Raw genomic sequence first — 22,473 nt, forward strand, 5'->3', positions numbered from 1 at the left:
CCATTCACTCTGACTCTCATAGATGGGGAAGAATATAAGGCCAATATCTATTGCAACATCCAACGTTGCAAACCTATGTGTTTGAAGGACCTCTTCTATCATGGTACAACTTACCCTATGAAATGCTTTCTCAGCATTTGTAGATAAGATTATTGAGGGTAAGCTGGACCTTAGTGCCCAATGTACTATATTAATGGCCCTATTTGCTTTGTTCCTAGCTTCTCTTGCCCAAACAAAACCAGTATGGTCCAAATGGACTAACTGCGGAATCTTTTCTTCAGCCTGTTGGCCAAAATTTTGGAGAACAATTTGATATCCAAATTGATGAGCAATATTGGCCTACAGCTTTAGCACCAGGCAGGGTCTTTCCCTTCTTTAGGCAGAACCGCTATATGTGTCTCTAGGCACTGCTTCGGAAAGGAAGCTCCCATCAGGTCATTTATTCAAAAAGATTAACAGAGGAGTGAGCAATGAGTGTGTATGTGTATATATATATATATATATATATATATATATATATATATATATATATATATATATATATAGCTATCAAACTGTTTTACACCTTAATCCTATGTAGTAAATGCAAGCATTTCAACTGAAATTTCATATCAGACTTACAGAGGGTGTGCCTACAGGCTGCTGGCATGAGATAGCAGAACTGCACGAATGGGTGACACAAATTCAAATCTGTTTTCCCACTGTTGGCAGAACTTGGACTTCAATTACTAACACACGACAAATTCTGCCTGGCACCTATGAATAGTGTATTGTATCTGAGACTTAATGGCTCAATACACAAGAGAGTGAAGAAGTGTGTTCGCTCAGTGCTGTGATGCATTAAATTGAATGTTATTCCTCGATCACTTTAATTATTCCCCAAGCATTTGACACTGACACAGCAATGGGGATTTCAGATGAACACCAGCTGCGCTTTAACAGTCAGCACTTGTCTGTATAAGGTGTAAATAGCTTGCGGGTAATAAAATGCCACAAAAACTATAATCAGCTGATGACGAAAAAAAATACACAGGGAAAGAAAACAGCTCACACTATGTAAATAGGTGTTTTGCCTTGTTACATTCAGGGCTGTGGAGTTGGTACAAAAATCATCTGACTCCAACTCAGACTCCTCAGTTTATGAAACCACCGACTCTGACTCCAGGTACCCAAAATAGCTCCAACTCCTTAGTCTAATACTTACCAGGGCAGTGGATTTTGTATAAAAATCATCCGACTCCCGACTCGTCAGTTTATGAAACCACCAACTCTGACTCCAGGTACCCAAAATTGCTCCAACTCCATGAGCTTGATTCACAAAGCGGTGCTGTTAGCACGCTTGTGAAAAGCTACTTATCACGCCTAAAAAAACTTTGCGAACGCTAATTAGCTCTCACGCGCTAATTAGCGTTCGCACACAAAGTATCGCGTGCAAAGCTTTGCAAACGCAAAGCCCGGTGTGCGCAAAACAAAAACAGCGCACCCGATGAGCCTATAAGGGCGCATTGGATGCGCCCTAAATGTCGCATGGGTGCACATCTGAGGCGCCGTTTTTGTCGTACCCGGTGCGACGTTTCACGCGCACCGGGCTTTGATACTTTATGCGCGATCTGATTTTACTTGGTGCGTACTAACTACCTAGCACCCTAGTTAGCACGCCCAAAGCCTTTAGGCATGCTAACTAGGTTAGCACCAGTTAGTGAATCAAGTCCCTTGACTCCAACTCCACAGCCCTGGTTACATTTTGCCTTCTCACTGCTGCTTCATCAGTTTGGACCTGTTCTTTTTGGTACCAAACTTTCATTGCTGAGCTATTGTAAACTTTAAGTCAGAAAAAGTTGGCAGTTTTTGTTTTATCCCACTCCACTACATGAAGCCTCGCAGTAGCCAGACCCTTTGTCCAATAACCTACGCCCATGCCTAATTCTCACTGTATGTTCAATAACTTTTGCACGGACATGTGCCCATGTCACTGGGAGCACACTGTACAGTGGCTGCCCGCAGGACCCGTTAGATGTCTGGAGCTGTGGCGAGGGACACATGTGACTTCTAGGGGCTGGAAGAAGCCATAGGTAAGTAAAGACAGTTTTATTTTGTTGCCTTGCTTGTCCTTTAAAGTGAACCCAAAGAGAGAGCGATATGGGAGCTACTATATTTCCTTTTAAGCTATACCAGTTACTTGGTTGTCCTGTCTCTTATACTTTCAAGTTTCAACCATAGACCCCAAGCAAGTATGCAGCAAATCAGTTATTTCTGACAATATTGTCAGAACGGACAAGAATAGCTGCATGCTTGTTTCTGGTGTTGTTCAGACACCACTGCAGCCAAATAGATCAACAGGGCTGCCCAACTAGTATATTTATACTTACCTGGGACTTCCTCCAGTCCCATAAGGTGCGTAGGCTCCCTCTCCGTCCTTTACGGCCACTTTGTTGTCTTTTAATCTCACCCAGTAATCTGTGGCATGCACGGACTAGTTGTGCGCCTGCGCCCAAGAGTGTTCTGTGCCTGTGCGTTAGTACTGCACAGGCGCAGAATGCTCCAGGCTGCGTGAGTGTGACAGGGGTCAGTGCGCCTCAACCGCAGAAGAGTGCGGACGTCCAGATTACTGGGGGGATTAGAAAACAATGGAGTGGCCAGAGAGGATGATGAGAGAGCTCACGCACCTTATGGGGCTGGAGGAAGCATCAGGTAAGTATAAATATATATATATATATATATACATATATATATATATATATATGTGTGTGTATGTAGCCATTATCGTCATTTCAGGTTCCCTTTAAATTACAGAGAAATTTGAAACGTCCTCCATCCTTTCCCGAAAAAAAACAAAACAGAAAAATGTCATAAAAATCGGCAAGATTCGACAAACTGGTTATGTAAAGTTGAAAGACTTTTGTGTACTGTGCCTCTGCAGATAATAGCGATTAGTGTGTGCCTTGATGTCTGAACTCTGCTGGCTGCTTGCCTCACATATCCCTCTGGTAGCGATGAATCCTCCGGCAGGATACGGCGAGCAGGATGCTCCCGAGCGGCAAAGCTCTGCGGTGGGCGTGGCCTCATCGCACAGGCGGCGAAGCGCCTTGATTGACAAGACGTGGGCGCGGCTTGACAATGAGTCTGGCAGTGGTGGGCAGGATTAGCAGTGATGACGTTAGAGAGGGCGGGCTGTGGTGTTGGCAGGCGGCTCCCAGACTCGGGCAGACGGGCACCAGTGTAGGTGATAGTGGGCACGATGTTGCATGTCCTGGCCGCGGGTTCCCTGTTCTTCCCCGGCCTCTACTTGCTGAGCAGCCGCTATGTTCGCCGGGCCCTGCCAACATGGTCGGATGCGGAGCGCTCCCGCTTTAGCGCCAGGTAATAATTGCCTCTGCCTGTCCGACACATCTGTCTCCTGCTGACTGACATCTGGGGGGGGGGGGGGGGGGGGGTCAGTGATGGAGGGCCTGCCTGGTACCCCCCAAACTAGCTTCTTCTGCTTCCCTGCCTATTCTCCATCTCTTCTAACTTCTGCCAGCCTCTGCACACTGCTTCTTCCACTTCTCCAATCTCTGCTCCACCTAGACTAATGCAATACCTAGTAACTTCTCTCATTATCTGATAACTACTTGTCTGCTCTGTGTGGATCACTCCAGCTATTGTCGGTAGGATAATTACTATGTAGCGCAAATACTTTATAAGTGACATTATTCTTTTATAGCTAAGATGCAAGGCAGCCTAAAGGCAGGGACGGTTTTAGGTAAAATGGTGCTCTGGGCAAAAATGAATGTGGGTTCCCTTGCATTTTCATACTGTACTGGCAGTAAACTTCTGTAGGGCCCCTAAGTAGCTTACGGGGCCTGGGCAATTGCCTAGGTTGACCCTCTGAAAGCATTGGATCTGCCTAAAGGCAATGTGCTATGCCATGTAGTACTAGGAATACAGCATTGTTCTTAAGTGCTAAAAGTTGAAATCCGTCTACAATCTACTATTTGTATAGCTTTAGTGAATAAATATTGTTCTGTCATCAGGAGATATAGATGATTTTTTTTAAAAAAAGAGATGCGCACTAGAGTAATCCTCAGTTTACTTCAGGGCTTCTAATCGTGTACTGTAGTTTCAAATCCATTGTGAGCTTATCACCAGTATCATACTGTATATATAAACTGAAACACAGTATCAGAAGCTTAGTATATTAGACTTTGCCATACATGGTGTGTGTGTGTATGTGTATATGTATATGTATATATATATATATATATATATATATATATATACATATATATATACACATATCTCTATATGCACCTTTCACACTGGGGCGGTGTGGTATTTTTTACCGCACCACCCCCCAGGGCAATGAAAGTCAATGGGGTAGTACATATTACCCACGATGCGGTACACTGCGCCGGAAGTGCTCTATGTAACGCGAATGTATACCTATGTTGTCATGCAGCAACCTGCAGTAGACCAGAAGTCATATAAGTCTGTGGGGACACAGGTTTTTTTTAAATGTTGGCTGCGCCGTGCATGCGCAGAAGCGTATTTTTACAATACACTTCAGTTTTTTTTGAAACAGGAAGTGAGCACAAGCGAGCATCATTTCCTGTTTGGATGTCGGCCATAAGGGGATTACCGCATATTACCGCCGTAATCCTTGAAGGTATGTTTCAGTGGTGTAGCCTGCCGCTGCCGCCAATCCACAGTCTGAAACCGGTCAGAGGGTTACTATATCAGATTTATATCAGAATTTACTTTAATGAGATTCTACTAAAGATTTATAATAAAACAGTATTTTTTAACCTGTGGACCCACTGATAGGCAGTCATCTGTTATGGTTTATGGTTGGAAATTGTTTTCATTATATCCTGAAATTTTTATAATGAAAACCCTGCACAAATGGCCTCTTTTCTTGTCCAGGTGATACATTTGGACCTTTACAAAAGATCAGGATAGATCAGTGCACTTCTCATGTCATCCTTGTGTTATCTGTTAACTAAGCTACTAACTACTGTGCCAGTGACAAGACAAAGGTGGAGGAGGAAGAGGGGTGTTCTATTGACATGTTATGCATGCTTCAAGTGAGGGTCAGGACACTTATAGGGCTTGTTTCCATATGTGCGCTTATGGAAACGCGCTTATGAAAACGCAATCACAGGGAACATCAGAGTGCATATGTATGTTTCCATACATGAACTGCAATTCACCACTGAATCGCAGTGCATGGTTGCATGCATTTTAGGGCGATTGCGCCCGTGATCCTATTCATTATAATGAATGGGATCGCAAGCACTGCCCCGGGGGAGTCGTGCAACGAAGGGCCTCGCTGACGCACAGTTCCTGCGATGCACTATTGGAAACGAGTCTGTATTTTCCATATGCAGTGGTATTGGTAGGTGCTGGATAGGTGTAGCAGATGGAGAAAACTCTGATCAATTGTCCATATACACTAATGAAATCCGAATATGGTTCTCCCCATGGCTATGGAGTTAGTACAAAAATCATCCAACTCCGACTCTTCAGTTTATACAACCACCAACTCCGATTCCAAATTCCGAAATTGTCTCTGACTCCGAATCAACAGCATGGGTACAAAAATAATCAATAATCTGGCTCCTCAGTTTATGAAACCACCAATTGCGACTCCAGGCCCCATATGCAATTAACGTTTTCACCTTAGTTTTCTCCTAGGTGATGTTTTCAAGATTGTCAATGAAATGCCCTTTAAACCACCAGCAAGCAAGAAAATACTCAAAACAGCTTTGATAGTACTTTTTCACCTACTTTTTAGTACTTCTTTAGTTGCAAAGTTCTGTATAGTAATTTTAAATAGAAGATGAAAAATTTTCTCCTAGGAGAAAACTCAGGAGAAAAAGTGAATTGCATATGGTCCAATTTTTTCACCTGAGTTATCTCCCAGGAGATAATTTTCATCTTCTTTTTAAACTAAATTTTAAGCATTCTACAAATGAAAATGCACCCAACAGTTGGTGAAAAGGTATTATCACATTTATTTTGAGTATTTAGTTGCTTGCTGGTGGCTTAAAGGGCTTTTTATGATAAGTTATGAAAATATCATCTAGGAGAAAAAACGCAATAGAAAAAGTGAATTGCATATTGGCCCTGGGCCAATATGCAATTCTCCTTTTCACCTGAGTTTTTTCCCAGGAGATAATTTTTCATCTTTGATTTTAAATAACTTTCCAAAATTTTCCAACTAAAAAAATACCATAAAGTAGGTGAAAAAGTACTATTAAAATTATTTTGAGCATATTCTTGCCTTCTGGGTGCTTAAAATGCATTTTATTGACAAGTTTAAAAATATCTCCTAGGAGAAAACTCATGTGAAAAAGTGAATTGCATATGGCCCCAGGGGCCATATGCAATTCACTTTTTCACCTGGGTTTTCTCCGAGGTGATATTTTCAAAACTTGTCATAAAATGACTTTTAAACTATCCTCAAATAAAAAAAACCTCAAAATAATGTTGACAGTAGATTTCCATCTACTTCTTGGTCCTTTTCCCATTGTAAAATGCTAAAAAGTTATTTTAAATCAAAGATGAAAAACTATCTCCTAGGAGAAAAGTCAGGTGAAAAAGTGAATTGCATATGGGCCAAGGTGTCCAAAAATTACTCTGACTGAGACAGCCCTTGTTCTGCCTACAGTGTATTGTAGATATAGAAATGTGGGGAAGCCCTCATTTCTATACAGGGTCTGCAGTGCTGGAGGTGGGTGTAGGGTGTGAGAAAGTAGCTGAGAGAAGAGAGGATTTGAGTAACTTCTTTTCCAACACAGCTGAATGTACACAGGCAAATGAGGTGAATGCTAAGGTTTTACTTAGGGCCCGTTTCCACTATCGCGAATCCGCATGCGTTGCCCGCATGCGTTGCCCGCATGCGGATTCGCACAGTCAGTACAAGTGGATGGGACTGTTTCCACTTGTGCGTTTCCCCGCACGTTTTTCTGTGCAGAAAAAATCTGCAGGGTAGGGCCCTCAGAATTCGCCTGCGTGTGGAATGCAGGCGAATCGCACGCAATGTATTTAATAGGGAAATCGCATGCGTTTTCCCCATGCGTTTTTTGCCGCGATTTCGCATGCGATTTCGCATAGGTATTAATGTTAATTTACACAGGCAGTGACATGGTTAAATTCGCATACAGCCTTACCTATGCGAAATCGCATGCGAAATCGCGGCAAAAAAACGCATGCGGAATCGCACCCGCATGCGATTTGCCTGCGGTGATTCGCCGGCGATTCCGCAACGCTATAGTGGAAACGGGCCCTCACACTCACCTCCAGCACCGCAGACCCTGCACCTGACGGACACGTAAGAGGTGTCTAGCACCACAGTGATGTTGTATCAGGAAGTGTCACTGATGCCTGCTGTAATAGATTTTTGACTGTCACTTTGAGCTATTAACTTTGCAAGACGGAAGGTGCACACCTAAGACTTGTTTCTTGTTCTATCAAACATACTGGTGTATTTGCCTTCATTTTGAGCGGAGCACACGTCTATGTGGCAATTGTCATAAGTAAGCAGAGCTTTGCAGGGCTACGTTTGGGATTTGTCCTGTGCTGTATACTCACCTCACAGCTTCATAATCTTTTTTGGGGAAGTGCCACACACAACTTTTTTTTTTGCTTTTTGGTTTTCAATTGATAAATTAATTGGCCTTAGACTGTATATGAACATTACATTGAGAGCTCCTGTGAGCGAGAGTTGGACCCCACTAGCGGTGGTTTCTGATTTGTAAATCATAGGCGATCGGGATCTCTGGAAAAATGCTGCAGACAGAGCTTTTGCGATCTATCAACGATCCTGTGGAACCACCCCCACAGAGTTCCACTGTTGCAGTGCTTTTCCCATCGTCGGCGATTGGAAAGCACTACTAAAGTGCCGTTAGTGGACCCCAGGCCTTATTGATATGATTGTGTCCTCAGTGAAGTGGTTTAGAAGGTATCAGCACTTTAAGAATATAACTGCATTTAAACTAGGTTGTACCAATTATTTGTTTCTTCTGGTGACATAGACATGAGATTTTGTCACAGTCTGGCTGAAAATAGATGAACTGGGCAATGATAAGCTCAGGCCTGTGCTTGTAGTGACAACAGTAAAGTTATGTTCTTGCAACACTCAAGCTACAAAAGATAACTCAGTATCAGCAAATTAAGTAGTTACAAGTGTTTCTGACCAACACAGCATGTATTTCTTATCATGCACATTTGAAGTTGTGTATCTGCTAAAAGGAATTTTGAAACATATTGCCATTGTCTGTGCCTCATTTCAGTGCTAAGTGATCCCAGCTGACACCAAGGTGTCAGTGTTTTTTTCTGACCTAGCACTGCATTTCTGTTACACTGGGATACCTACTGGAATGGTACGTGAGGCAGCTTTTACTTACAAGATAATAAAGGCAGCTTCACATTTCTTTTGTATCATTACATACAGGGTGAGAAGTAGCAAGGAAATCAGTTATTACATAAAAGGCACCAAAATGACATGAAGTTTTTTTTTCATTATGTTTTGTTATATTGTGATATCACTTCCTGTGCTATGAATTCATGAGGCAGTTTGTTTTCAAGTCCTCTAGTGTTCCCCAAATCCTCAGATACTAAATTTGGTTTAGTTGCAAGAAAAGCACAAATAATTGTATTGCTAAAAATCAGCAGTCAAGTGGGGGCAGCTGCTCTCCTTGAAGTCTTGGACCACAAGGTAATGTCTGAGCACCCTTGTAGTTCAGCACTTGCCACTCTCTATTGAGGCCTGGGGTTGAGAGTATGAGAGAATCGCTGCCAGGAGACTTGGGCGCAGGATATAGCCGATATATGGCTTATCCTGCAATGTTAAATACTATTCCCCCTCCAGGCCGCCATGGATGGTGGAGAATGAAATAATTCACCTTCCAGCAATTGCTGGAGGCCGAATTATAGTGTTTTATAAGTAACTTTAACACTGAAGTTACTCACTGTGCGCCGATATAGCCGTAATTACTATTACGGCTTATGGTGGCGCCGGCTGCGCCCAAATCTCCTGCGCTGAAAAGAAAGTGTTTGTGGAGTTGATAAGCTTTGTCATTCATTTGGGATGTGGTGGTCCTATCACAGGGTGAACTAAGAAGAGAACGCCTATTTCCAGCAATAAAATAAGATGCTTGTGATTTTCATCCAAGCACCTTCTCCAATTCTGGAAAAAAGGATCACACAGAAAATATTATGCAAGGATAATGTAGTCACTTACAATCAGTACCAACTAGTCTAGCCAAAACTGAGTTAAATGAGATATCCCTGTAAATAAGTGAAGTCTTCATATTCAATAAACATAACATCATCTCCTTAGCTCCATGAGACTCATTATACAGATTTTAATTAAATGCATTAAAGGGACTCCGAGCAGTGCAGAAACTATCGAAAGATGCATATCATTTTAAAGCTCTCTTTCTCCTCTTTCCAATGATATATAAACCGCCGCCCTACGCCTTTTAGTTTTCGCTATTTTCGCGATTGAAATTGCCGCAGCCGCGATTTCAATCACGAAAATAGAGAAAAATAAAAGGCCTAGGGCGACGATTTAGGTGTCGCCAGAAAGAGGAGAAAGAGAGCTTTAAAATGATATCCATTTTTCCATAGTTACATTGTATTACACAGGGCGACTTTTTCTTAAATTCAGCAGCTCCTTTCTGCTGAATGGAGCTGCTGACACTTGGGAAAGTGTCGTCCTGTGTAATACAATGTAACTATGAAAAGATGGATATAATTTTAAAGCTCTCTTTCTCCTCTTTCTGGCGACACCTAAATTGTTGCCCTACGCCTTTTAGTTTTCTCTATTTTCGCGATTTAAATCACAGCCGCGGCAATTTCAATCGCGAAAATAGCGAAAACTAAAAAGCGTAGGGCGGCGGTTTATATATCATTGGAAAGAGGAGAAAGAGAGCTTTAAAATTATATGCATCTTTCCATAGTTTCTGCACTGCTCGGAGTCCCTTTAAGTTATGTACACACTTTCGGCCAAAACGACTGTTCCTGATAATGTTTTGAAAATGTTGGAATGCACATTTGCCGGTGACTGTTTCACAAAAGGCATGTCCCAATCAATGTGAAACTGAATTAACATTTTCTAAATAGATGATGCCCTTTAACACCATCTGATATTTTTAAAAAATGTATCTAGACTACTTAGCAATTCACACCTTCAGTCTTGCCTTTTGAATGATTAATAGCAGCATAGTGAATGTTGTAGTGCTAATGTAATTGTGGTTAGTAAGTATGGAGATTTAGAGGGACATCTCCTCTGACTCAGTGTAGTCTAAACCTGTTGGTGTGTGATGTAAGTGACTGTTTTCAATACAGATAAATGGTTTAGCATTCCTTCACATCTTTTACAGTGACTAGAACAACTAGGAGGTGCCCCCAAAAAGATACGAAAGATAAGATATAGAAAATAATAATGGTTCTGGGTGCATTATCACTGCTCTAGGCATGTAATTTGATCCGAGGAAGCGGCTTATGCCGTGAAATGCATTTTCCATAGTGCTTAATAATATTGAACTTTTTGTACTAATACCTTTGTAGGCCTCCTTGTCCAAGGTAGAACCATTATTATTTTCTATCTGCTATCTAGAGTTTTAGTAACTTTTTTTGGGTGGGGCACCTCCTATTTGTTCTAGTGCACTGTATTGCTATTACCCTACATCTGTAAGATAGTCATCCCACAACATGGCTGTGGCATGATATCTTTTTGGAGCAACAACCAACACTTGGTCCACAAAGGCAGAATGGGGACGGTATTTCTCCACATGCCCAGATGAGTGGTGTGAGTGAGTGGTTGCTCTAACCCACACTTGTGAGTTTATTTTCACACATTATTTTTTTGCCCATTGATTGGTGTTATTATACCAAAGTGGGCTTCACACTTTTGAATGATTGAAGTTAATTGATTGTGGTTGGTGATGTCTACTAGGATCCAAAAGAAAACATTTGGTTGAAATGGCCTGATTTTCCCTGGCTATACCATGACTTGGATGAATGAGAAGTAGTTTCATTATTACCAGCAACAGTTTTTTTTAGACCTTATTTACCATTTTTATTGTCCCAATTTACAGACACATAATTAGCTGCCATTATTTCTCTTCTATTTCCTAAACCTACATAGCATTACACTATGATCTGCTCTACTCATTGTACGGCAAGACGTTCATTTTCTCAATGCAGATTAGTGCACTCCTACCCTACCTCAATGTCCTTATTAAATATGAAAAATGGGTCAAATATCCTCATGAGTTTGAGTTTCCTCATATTAGTCTCCACTTTCTCCAACCACCGTTCTCTTGGTTATTCAGCATTACTTTTGCTGTGTGGTTTCTGTTTGTCAGACTCCTAAGCATTCTTTCATTCACCATCTTATCCTGGATTCCTGAAACTTTGTAAACAAAGGGTTGGTTCACAATTCTTGAGAACAATATGTGAAAAGAAAAGGAACTTTTGATGGTTGCACCTATGTACACGACGCCTTCTATATCTGATTGAATAAAAACATGTCTCACATAAAATCAACTATTTGCCATATACTGTATACAGTCACCATGTCCTTCACACAACAAGTGCAGATAATATTATTAAAGTTTATGACTAAAGGCTGTGCACTATAACTTCTGTGTTAATGTGTCACATATATTTCTAATAGACCATAAACAACTATCTTTGCTTCTCATGCCACTGTGTCATGCATTCCTCCTAATGAAAAAGGTACGGACTTGTAAAAAGTTGTCCAGCAGAAAATGAAAATGCTTAGTAATGTAACCCAAAATTAATATTATATTCATACCTGTTCCAATGATACACAAGTAATACATATTACAGGCAAGTGACATTGACATGCAGATACTGACAGTCAGATACTAGTGACATGCAGTTATTAATGGACAACAGGTACAGTAAATTAGGACATGTGCATAACAGAAATGACATGCAGATATTACTGAACATTCAAATTTTGCATTGGCTGATTCACCCCCAGTGTTCCCCTCTGTGTCACCTTCCCACTTGCATGTCCCTTTTAATGTCAGGCTGATTCTATCTTAGCATCAGGTATTCCCCCCTAGAGAAAAGACGCCTTAGAGGGGATCTAATTAACATGTATAAATACATCAGAGGGCAATATAATAGCTTGGCGGATGAGCTTTTTGTCCCTAGGCCATCTCAAAGGACTAAAGGACATGATCTGCGCATGGAGGAAAAACGTTTTAGCCATTTATTTAGGAAAGGGTTCTCTACAGTAAGAGTGATTTAGATGTGGAATGCATTGCCACAGGAAGTCGTTATGGCAAACTCTATACCTGCATTTAAAGGGGGCTTAGATGCTTTCCATGCGTTGAAAGACATCCATGCCAACAATTACTAGGTAATACCTAATGATGTTGATCCAGGGATTTTATCTAATTGCCATCTGGAGTCGGGAAGGAATTTTTTTCCCTTTTGGGGCTAATTGGACCATGCCTTGTAAGGGTTTTTTTCGCCTTCCTCTGGATCAACAGGGATATGTGAGGGAGCAGGCTGGAGTTGTACTTTGTTCTCTGGTTGAACTCGATGGACGTATGTCTTTTTTCAACCAAAATAACTATGTAACTATGTATCCCATAAAGAACATTCAAGCTGTGGGGAGAAGGATTATATTTACTTACCTGGTGCTTTTTCCAACAGTGATGCAGGCAGTCACATGACATGCAGCCATGCACTTGGATGGCTCTGTCCTGTGACCGAGGGGACTGCTTTGCTCAAGCAGTGAGAACACGCACTGCATCCATGCAAGTGGGGAGCAACAAATATCAACAATGCCATGGCATGCACCAACTTATATTTAAAGTGTACCTGAGGCAACATATGACATGATGAGATAGACATGTGTATGTACAGTGCAAAACATATTACTAACCCAGGCTGTTTTACTTGTTCTATTTTGCTGCCTGAAAGAGTTAATTTCTAGGCATGGAAGTGACAGCTTCTTGTCAGAATATAGTAAACCTCACTGATAAGCAAATACAGGTTTTGAAAATAAATAAAGGTTTTCCTGGCAGAATACAACTTCCGAGAGCAGGGGGAGATAAAATACATGAAGACATGACCTTTTCTAACTCTGGGACACTTATTAGGCTGGAACTGAGCAGAGGCAACAAAACAGTCAATTTTGTTTCTAAATGTTTAAATATAAAACAAAACCATGGGATATCTAAAAATGTTTTTCATTTTTAAGAGTAGGAGAATAAAGGATAAATACAACAGTTTATCTCATCAGCTTCTTTTGACCTCGGATTTACTTTAATAACCTGTATTGAAAAAACAGATACCTCAGTAGAGGGAAGCATCGGGATAGTCCAGAAGCTTCCAGATCCTTCCATGAGCCCACTGTTCCTGCACGGGGCCCTTCTGAACATATCCAACTATAGTTAGACATATCCCTCTGGATTTATATAGTTGTACAATGATTTAAGAGCTTATGCCAAAATATCACACGTAATGTCATGTAACTGTATTTTTAAAGTGGTCATTGTTACATGATGTATTGATAAGTCATACAATTCCACACTTTATTCCATAAATATTAAAGCCCTATTTCACGCATGTGTTCTTTGCATATTGTGTGGTATATTAATATGTATTTAAAATGTAGTAATTGTTGGTGATTGAAGCAAGCTTTTGAATTCAGTTTTTTGCTTAGGGAACATACCAGTACTGTATATTAATATGGAATTATTTTTTTGTACTATTTTTGCATTAATTATATTACCTGGCTTGGTCTTCCTGTGCCAATGTCAATGACAATGCTGGCCACGAACAGTTCATCTGTACAGGGTAGGATGAGGTTGGGTGGTTGGGTGATCTACATTGCTTGAGAAGCATGTCCCACTCTACCAGCAACAAGGAACTACTGGATGCTGATATTCAGGTGCTTTCAATATGAGTACAGATATGCAATACACAAAACTTTGTACATTGTTAATTAGTGCAAATTACGTACGTACGTATTAGTGCCATGTACGTATGGATGAGGACTGTTGCAGCTCAGGGAATGGGACATTGGACCAAAACCACTTTTCCACATGACTGTGGGATTGCATAAAGAAAAAGTGCTTGTCCTGCAGAAGGGTTTTAGTTTGATATTAATTGGAATACGTGGATAGTTCACATATAGATAGTGCCTATTTGCGTTGTTTCTAAATTCATCTTCAGTGTCTGTAAATTAATGTCCATTGGCAGCTGATCTTGCCATCTCCGTTTAAATATCCTCTTCACGTTAATCTGTTACAGCCCATTAATTCAGCCTTTGCGTCACAGTCCTTCTTCTACACAAGATCCAGTACCAGATTTCCTCAATATGTAACTATAATTACTCATAGGTTGGATTTGCATGTAACAAGAATGGTAACTTTTCCCTGGTCAACTCACCACTCTGCACTACAGCAATCAGATTTCTCCTCTATGCAGTGGTGCTGTAGTGCCTGTTGCAGAAGGAACACTGCTTTCCCACTGCTCTTATCTCTGTCCCAGATACTCAGCTGCACTGCTACTGGTTAAGTTTTTTCTACTGATTTTTATGTATGCTAAATATTGATATTACTTTATATGTTATATCGTCTTGATAAAAACAATATATCCTTATTGTTTTTATTTTTTGTCTTTTGTTTAAAGTGGACCTTAACTCTTGCACAGGACAGAATAAACTATAGAGAAATGTACCCTGTATGTATTTAGAGTGCTTGGTCTGTCTAATTCCTCCTCATCTGTATCTAATCACAAGCTGTAATTTGATCTCTCAGCTGTGTCAGCTGGCTGCCATGGCAGAGTAGCTAATTTGTAAACACAGGATTTTAACTATATGTCTGCTTCCATGAAAGCAGGAAGTAAACACACTGCAGGTTTATTGCAGGATTTGTATCACCTTTTCTTTAAAGGTTATTATGTCATTGCATATCTTTTAGAGCAGAGAAGAAGTTCTGAATTCAGGATTCATGAATGTTTGTAGTTTGCATAATAGATTAAAAAAAGTCACAATGGCATAGGCATAGCTATATCCTGTATACTTGAGGTGCGCACACAGCAGGAATCTGAACTCAATTCCTGGTGTGGCAATTTAAGGCCAAGTGGTCCTGCTGTTTCTATGGAGCAGAGAAAAGGAGCACGGCTGAGGGCATTCCGGCAGGAGGACAGTGCTCAACTGAGACAATCCAGCACTTGCGCTCTCTCTGCGACACAGAGGGGGCAGATAAAGAAGCGCTGTACACACTCTAGATTTTTGGCAGGGATGGCCCAGACTGGCCAATTTTGGCCAAGAACCATCTACCATGTGTATGAGGCTTAAAGTGAACCCAGGTGAAAATAAACTGATGACATAAACAACTGTAATATCCCACTCGGCTCCTATAATTTTTTTTTAATATCCCACAGTTGTTAACGTGAATTTTTCGTGCTCTATCGATCGATTTCACGTGATAAATTCGCGTTAGCGTGCAAATAATTTGCGTTAATGTTTTTGCACGAAAACTGTTTTTTCACACTAAAACATGCGAAAAGCCGTGCTAACAGTCGTGCTAACAGTTAGCACCGTTTTGTGAATCAAGCCCTAGATTTCATGTTCAATTGTCTGCTCAATGACACAGCCTTTCAAGTGTCCCTGAGCTAAAATATATGAACTATCGACCTTTTTAATCTATCCCCTGCACTCGGAAGCTGTCTTCTGCCAGGCAAGCGTTTTATGGCTGTAATTCCTTATCAGTGAGGATTACACTTTAGTGGTCTGGGTCCCAACTAGAAAGAAACTGTCTAATGCATACCTACATGTTAACTCTTTCAGGCAGAAAATGAAACACAGCCTAGTTATGTATGCTTGGCACTGTACACACGTCTATCTCATCATGTCCCCTCAGATACACTTTTAGGCTGCGCTCACATTATGGAGTTGATTCACTAAACCGTGCTAACGCATAGCATGGCCGTGCTATGCGTTTAGTGTGCGTTGTAATGCGTGCTTACGCAAAACAACTATCTACATAACACACGCCGTGCCGTAATTACCAATATCGGCGTTATGCTGTACGTGTGCGAGCTAAAATTAACACGCGCAAAATAACTAACGTGCGCGTACACGCGCTATTTCCTAATATGTGCTATAAAATACCACGGTTTAGTGAATCAACCCCTATGTGTGTTACATTGCACAATAATACAACATGTGGACAAACTCCCTATACAATTGTATGGGTATGTTAACATATCTGCATTGTAATGTATCACAGTATCTTCATTTGCAATTTACAGTGTGTTTGTGCATAATGCATGCAAATACGTGCACATTACATAGACACTGAGAAGCTTTGACATTATGTGGGTTTTGTAAATGATAAAATGCTGGTACAGAGAGCCTTAAAGAGTAACTGTTAGCCCCCAAAGTGAAATTTAAATCTCTATAGCAATGTTTTATTTAGTATTTAAGTGAGCCAAATGCAGAACTTAAAAATCAATCTAATTTTTTTACTATGTAGCCTTTTGCCCAAGCTCCGGACGCAAAGCCGCATATTAGATACTGCTTCAGCATGCAGAGCATGCCTATGTCTGCCCGCCCCCCTCTCCCCCCCAGGACCAGGTGCCGATATATTCTCACATCAAACAGCTGACCGCTCTGACACGGAGAGAGAGCGGGAGCACTTCCAGCGCCGCCACCGCAGAGCAGCCGCCGCCGAGTCACATGTGAGAGAGATGCACGGCGGCGGCTGCTCTGCGGTGGCGGCGCTGGAAGTGCTCCCGCTCTCTCTCCGTGTCAGAGCGGTCAGCTGTTTGATGTGAGAATATATCGGCACCTGGTCCTGGGGGGGAGAGGGGGGCGGGCAGACATAGGCATGCTCTGCATGCTAAGCACTATCTGATATGCGGCTTTGCGTCCGGAGCTTGGGCAAAAGGCTACATAGTAAAAAAATTAGATTGATTTTTAAGTTCTGCATTGGCTTTTTGGCTCACTTAAATACTAAATAAAACATTGCTATAGAGATTTAAATTTCACTTTGGGGGCTAACAGTTACTCTTTAAGGTGGCCATACACTCGTTAGATTAGCAGCAGATAGATCATCAGATAGATTTTCTGATCTATCTGATGTGTTTAGGAAAATTTTTTACTAGGAACAGATTTCCAATAGATTTCAGTATGAATTTATTGAAAATCGATCTGATGACATTTTTTTGCCATCAGATTTCCATTAGCTCCCATGCAAATTGATAAGCAATCTTTTTAGATTGACCTAGATTTTCCATCATGTCAGATCGAATTAAAGCTATAGAAATCGGCCGCAAATCGATCGATCGGGCAATCAAAGAGTGTATGACCACTTTTAGAATGTTATTAGATTTTATGTTTGTATTGATTCTTACACTAAATTCAAATGTAAACCAGATTGAACAACATTTGCTTGGCATCAGTGTACACTACAGGGCATAACTTGTCTGCACACATATACTGATATAACACAGATAAGCAATAGAATAAATTCTCAAGCAGTGGAATAATATACACAGTGACACACGGAATGGGACTTTACACAAATTACTGGAAACATAGATGCTAAGAGAAAGGAATGGCTTTGGTGCCTTCCTTTGAACAAGACAATTGTGCTTCCTTTCACATAGCCTATGGCCCTGGGGGCAGGAAAACTAGAGGAAAACGACTGTATCTTTGAACATACTCTGAGAGCCGTCACCAACTACACTAAATAAAGTAGCTTGTTTGTGAATTATGCAAAAATACAATGTATTTGAATAAAGATATTTGGGTATAATGTAAAATTAATGCAGTCCTTTTTCCTGCAGTGTTTATTGGAAACTTTGAACAATTTGGGTGTCCAGGGCTCAGAGATAAAGGAGAACTTAAAGGGTAGGTCCGTGGGAAAAAAACAAAAACAAGATCTACTTTGCTGGGGCTTCCTCGAGTTCCTGGCAGGCGTTATGTCCCTTGCTGCAGCTCCGGTGTCCCGGGGTCTTTCCGTTGCAGATGCTGACCTCGCCAGGTCGGCATCTTCTGCGCCTGCCCGCACTCCTGTGGCCTGGAGCGTATTGCACCTGTGCGCAGGCGCAGAAGATGCCGACCTGGTGAGGTCGGCATCTGCAACGGAGGGGACATTGGAGTTACGGCGAGTGACAGATCTGCTGCCAGGGGCTGAAGGAAGCCCTAGGTAAGTAGATCATCTTTTTTTTTTTCCTACGATATGTCCTTTAAAGAACATTCATTGGATTAGGCATGATAGGAATCGATCTTTTAATTTATAAGTTCACTTTTTTTTTCTTTAACAATTGTCTTCAGCTGTCTGAATAAGTCAGAAAGATAACTGGAGACACATGCAAGAAAATGGTTGGTGGGTTATCTTAGAAAACTGCTTACTGTCAACACAGGAGGATGTATGGATAAACATGTTTTGAATGTCCATTTAACTTCTTCTGCACTCAGTCTTAGGGCCTGCTTCACAAAAGCGTGCTAACACTTAGCACGCACGTGATATCATGCGCGTAAGGCTTTACGCGCGCAAACTAATGACTTCGCATGAAGTCATTAGTTTGCGCGTGTAAAGTTTTGCGCGCATTACATCGCATGCAAACCAGCTTAGCACCGGCGTGCTGAGCATACACTCTAATAGGTTAGCATGCGAAGCGCCGTAGTTATCATGTGCAAAGCACACTTATCGCGCATATGGCGTTACATCGCACGTGCAATATAAAAGTTAACATGCGAGTGCTAAAACGTGACACGCGCGCAACGTGGCTTGTGCGCACGTTTGCACGTCAAAAAGCTTTTAGGCATGATAAGTCAGTTATCACTGTTTTGTGACTCAAGCCCTTTTGGCTCCTTAACCCCCCTGGCGGTATGATTTGTGCGGCTGCGCAGCCGCAGGAGGGTTTTTTTCGCCTTTTTTTTTTTTAGCATGTAGCTAGCCTAGCGCTAGCTACATGCTTCCCCCTCCCCGCGGCGTCCGCCCGTCCCCTTCGATCGCCACCGGCGTCGCTTGCCCATAAGGAAATCCCGTTCTGAACTGGATTTCCTTGAGGGCTTCCCCGTCTCCATGGCGACGAATGAAGTGACGTCACGGACGTCGTGACGTCACAGGGAGTCCCGATCCACCCCATAGCGCAGCCTGGCGGCGATTGGCCAGGCTGCGCAAGGGGTATGCGGGGGGGGGGGGCCTGTTTCCGCGGCGGGTAGCGGCGCATCGGCGGCGGGCAGCGGCGATCAGAGCAAACACGCAGCTAGCAAAGTGCTAGCTGCGTGTTTGAAAAAAAAAATTATGTAAATCGGCCCAGCAGGGCCTGAGCGGCACTCTCCGGTGGCTTACCCCGTGTCACACACGGGGTTACCGCCAAGGAGGTTAAAGGATACCCGAAGTGACATGATGAGATAGACATGTGTATGTACAGTGCCTAGCACACAAATAACTATGCTGTGTCCCTTTTTTTTCTTTCTCTGCCTGAAAGAGTTACATATCAGGTATGTAAGTGGCTGACTCAGTCCTGACTCCAGACAGGAAGTGACTACAGTGTGACCCTCACTGATAAGAAATTCCCCTTTTTACCGCTTTATTGCTCTCAGAAGCCATTTTCTGCTAGGAAAGTGTTTTATAGTTGGAATTTCTTATCAGTGAGGGTCACACTGTAGTCACTTCCTGTCTGAGTCAGGACTGAGTCAGCCACTTACATACCTGATATTTAACTCTTTCAGGCAGAGAAAGAAAAAAAGGAACACAGCATAGTTATTTGTGTGGTAGGCACTGTACATACACATGTCTATCTCATCATGTCACTGGGTATCCTTTAAGTACCAGAGACTCTTTTTTCTGAAATCTGAACTGTGATCACTGTGATTGGCTCACAGTGATCATGGGGTCTGCCCAGCTCACAGGGCTCAGGGCTGGTTCACATTGGGGGTGATTCTTCAGCGCTTTGCTGATCACCAGCGAACAGCAAAGCGCTGTTACAATGTATCCCTATGGATACTTACACACTGCAGTGGTTGCGATTTTGATCAATTGTAAACACGCTGCATGTAGCGCTTTGAGGGCGATTGCTCTGTGATTCCCGCTCTATTGAATGGGAATCACAAGTGCAAATCGCGCTGAATTGCGAGATTTTGCCCACAAATCGCATTCAGGGAGCTGAATGGGATCACAGGCAAAGCGCCAAGTGTGAACCGACCCTCTCTGTTGCTGCAGAGCGACGTGAACAGCGGGAGCGATGAGACTGAGCGGTGTGACTGACTGAAATCTACACCCGGGCAGAGATAACAGCTGCCAAATGGGTTGTAGATTTCAATCGAGGTTAAATGTACTTCATGATAATCTTTACAGAAGCACAAAACACCATTTTAGCAGTCTGCTCAAAGTACAGTACAAGCAAGAAAACTCAATTAACCACCCTGGCGTTCTGATTAAATCGCCAGGGTGGCTGCGGGAGGGTTTTTTTTAAATAAAAAAAAAACTATTTCATGCAGCCAACTGAAAGTTGGCTGCATGAAAGCCCACTAGAGGGCGCTCCGGAGGCGATCTTCCGATCGCCTCCGGCACCCAGAATAAACAAGGAAGGCCGCAATGAGCGGCCTTCCTTGTTTTGCTTATATCGTCGCCATAGCGACGAGCGGAGTGACGTCATCGACGTCAGCCGACGTCGTGACGTCAGCCGCCTCCGATCCAGCCCTTAGCGCTGGCCGGAACTTTTTGTTCCGGCTACGCTGGGCTCAGGCGGCTGGGGGGACCCTCTTTCGCCGCTGCTCGCGGCGAATCGCCGCAGAGCGGCGGCGATCAGGCAGCACACGCGGCTGGCAAAGTGCCGGCTGCGTGTGCTGCTTTTTATTTCATTAAAATCGGCCCAGCAGGGCCTGAGCGGCAGCCGCTGGCGGTGTTGGACGAGCTGAGCTCGTCCAGACCGCTCAGCTGGTTAAAAAACAAGCTACAATAACTGAGATAACTAATTGAAGAAGTCGCCATCCCCCTTCCATTAGTTCCTTAACATAAAAATTAAAATTTAAAAAGTCTATCAATACCTACATTTTATGATTTGCACCACTGCTATATTAAATCAGGATTGTCAACAATAAAACAAATCCCATTTACACACTTCTCTGTGTTTACAAGCCTACAAGCTGCCCCTGTATTGCAAGCATTCCAATCTAATCATAATTGTTTCTGCTGTAATACATCTTCTCAGTCAGTCTGGCTCTATTTGGTACATTGATGACGAGAAGCAAGCTTGTCATCTCCCCTCCCACATTCCTGCTCCTCACTGATTGGCTGAGGGTAGTTAAGTGTGACAGGCTGAGGAGCCTATTTCTGTAGGGATGCTGAAATGCGATCTATGATGTGCTCATGTGAGTTTACAAAGCAAGCTAGATATGACAGTGCAGTTTCTAGGAGGAAAAAAGAATAAGGGAGGAAATGACATCAGGATTGGCTTCAGTGAGATGCATTTAAAATGGAAAATGCCTGAAACAGTTTTCTCTTAGTTTACTATATAAAATTCACTGAAAATCCTCCAGGTTTAGGAAAATCAAGCCTTTTTCTGGACTTATTAGCTCCTTAGTGGATTCCCTTCACTTATCCACTTTGATATCCTGGACTGAACATTCTCAGTTTTTTTTTAACAGGACACCTTTGGTTTAGTAGAGAATCCCTGTTGGGATGATTGTCATGCATACAATTATGTGCTAAATTAGTGTCACTGCAACTGTCAATTCTTATTTTTCTGAGTTAATATAAATCAGTGTTACCAATAAAATTCACTGAAATCAAAATGTGGACAGTACAATACATCTGTTATGTAAGTAGAACACATATGTATCTACTTGTGTATGTGTTTTTTTCCCTGGGATAGTACTGTATGGCTGTCCCTGCTGCTTTAAAAGAAACCTAAAGTGAGAGAGATATAAAGGCTGCCATCTTCATTCCCTTATACATAATGCCAGTTTCCTGGCTGTTGTGCTAAGCTTTTAACTTTAGTTGTATTTGAATCACACACCTGCTGCAAACTTGTAGCCAGTAGTCAGACCAGAGTGAAGGTATCTGATCTGCATGCTCATTCTGGGCCAGTGACTTATGCTGGGCATACACGGCTAGATAGTGTGCCGGTATCGAGACGGCGGCTTGATGCCGGCGCGTCACCGCTCATCCCCACGGGCGCTTTCTAATCCGCTCTAATCAGCGCTTCGTTTTTTCTATTGTTCTACCCGCCGGTATCAAGCGTGGAATTGATCCGGCAGGCAATCGGCCATCAGCGGCTCGATTGATAAGAAGAAACGAGCCGTGTATGCCCAGCATTACAGCTTTAGAGGCAGAGAAGTCTGACAACTGGCAATGTTTATTAGAGAATGAAGATGTCAGCCTCCGTATTCTTCTTACTTCAGGTCACATTTTAATCAGGAATGATCTCTGACCTTAATCACGAGTGATTACTCGTGATTCAAATGAGGATTAA

The 22,473-nt window shown here is 42.3% G+C and overlaps 1 protein-coding gene across 1 annotated transcript in view; it reads left to right on the forward strand.

The window, feature by feature from the left end:
- The first annotated feature begins 3,181 nt into the window (after positions 1–3,181).
- The window catches only part of TLCD3A (TLC domain containing 3A), a 61,860-nt gene continuing 42,568 nt past the window's right edge, over positions 3,182–22,473 (forward strand). Inside the window, exon 1 of the mRNA XM_068265351.1 lies at positions 3,182–3,360. Within this exon, the coding sequence (XP_068121452.1) occupies positions 3,239–3,360 (122 nt within the window). The 5' untranslated portion in view covers positions 3,182–3,238. The remainder of the gene's footprint in view (positions 3,361–22,473) is intronic.

The sequence above is a fragment of the Hyperolius riggenbachi genome, chromosome 2 (genome assembly GCF_040937935.1).
Source record: "Hyperolius riggenbachi isolate aHypRig1 chromosome 2, aHypRig1.pri, whole genome shotgun sequence".
NCBI classification, from domain to species: domain Eukaryota; kingdom Metazoa; phylum Chordata; class Amphibia; order Anura; family Hyperoliidae; genus Hyperolius; species Hyperolius riggenbachi.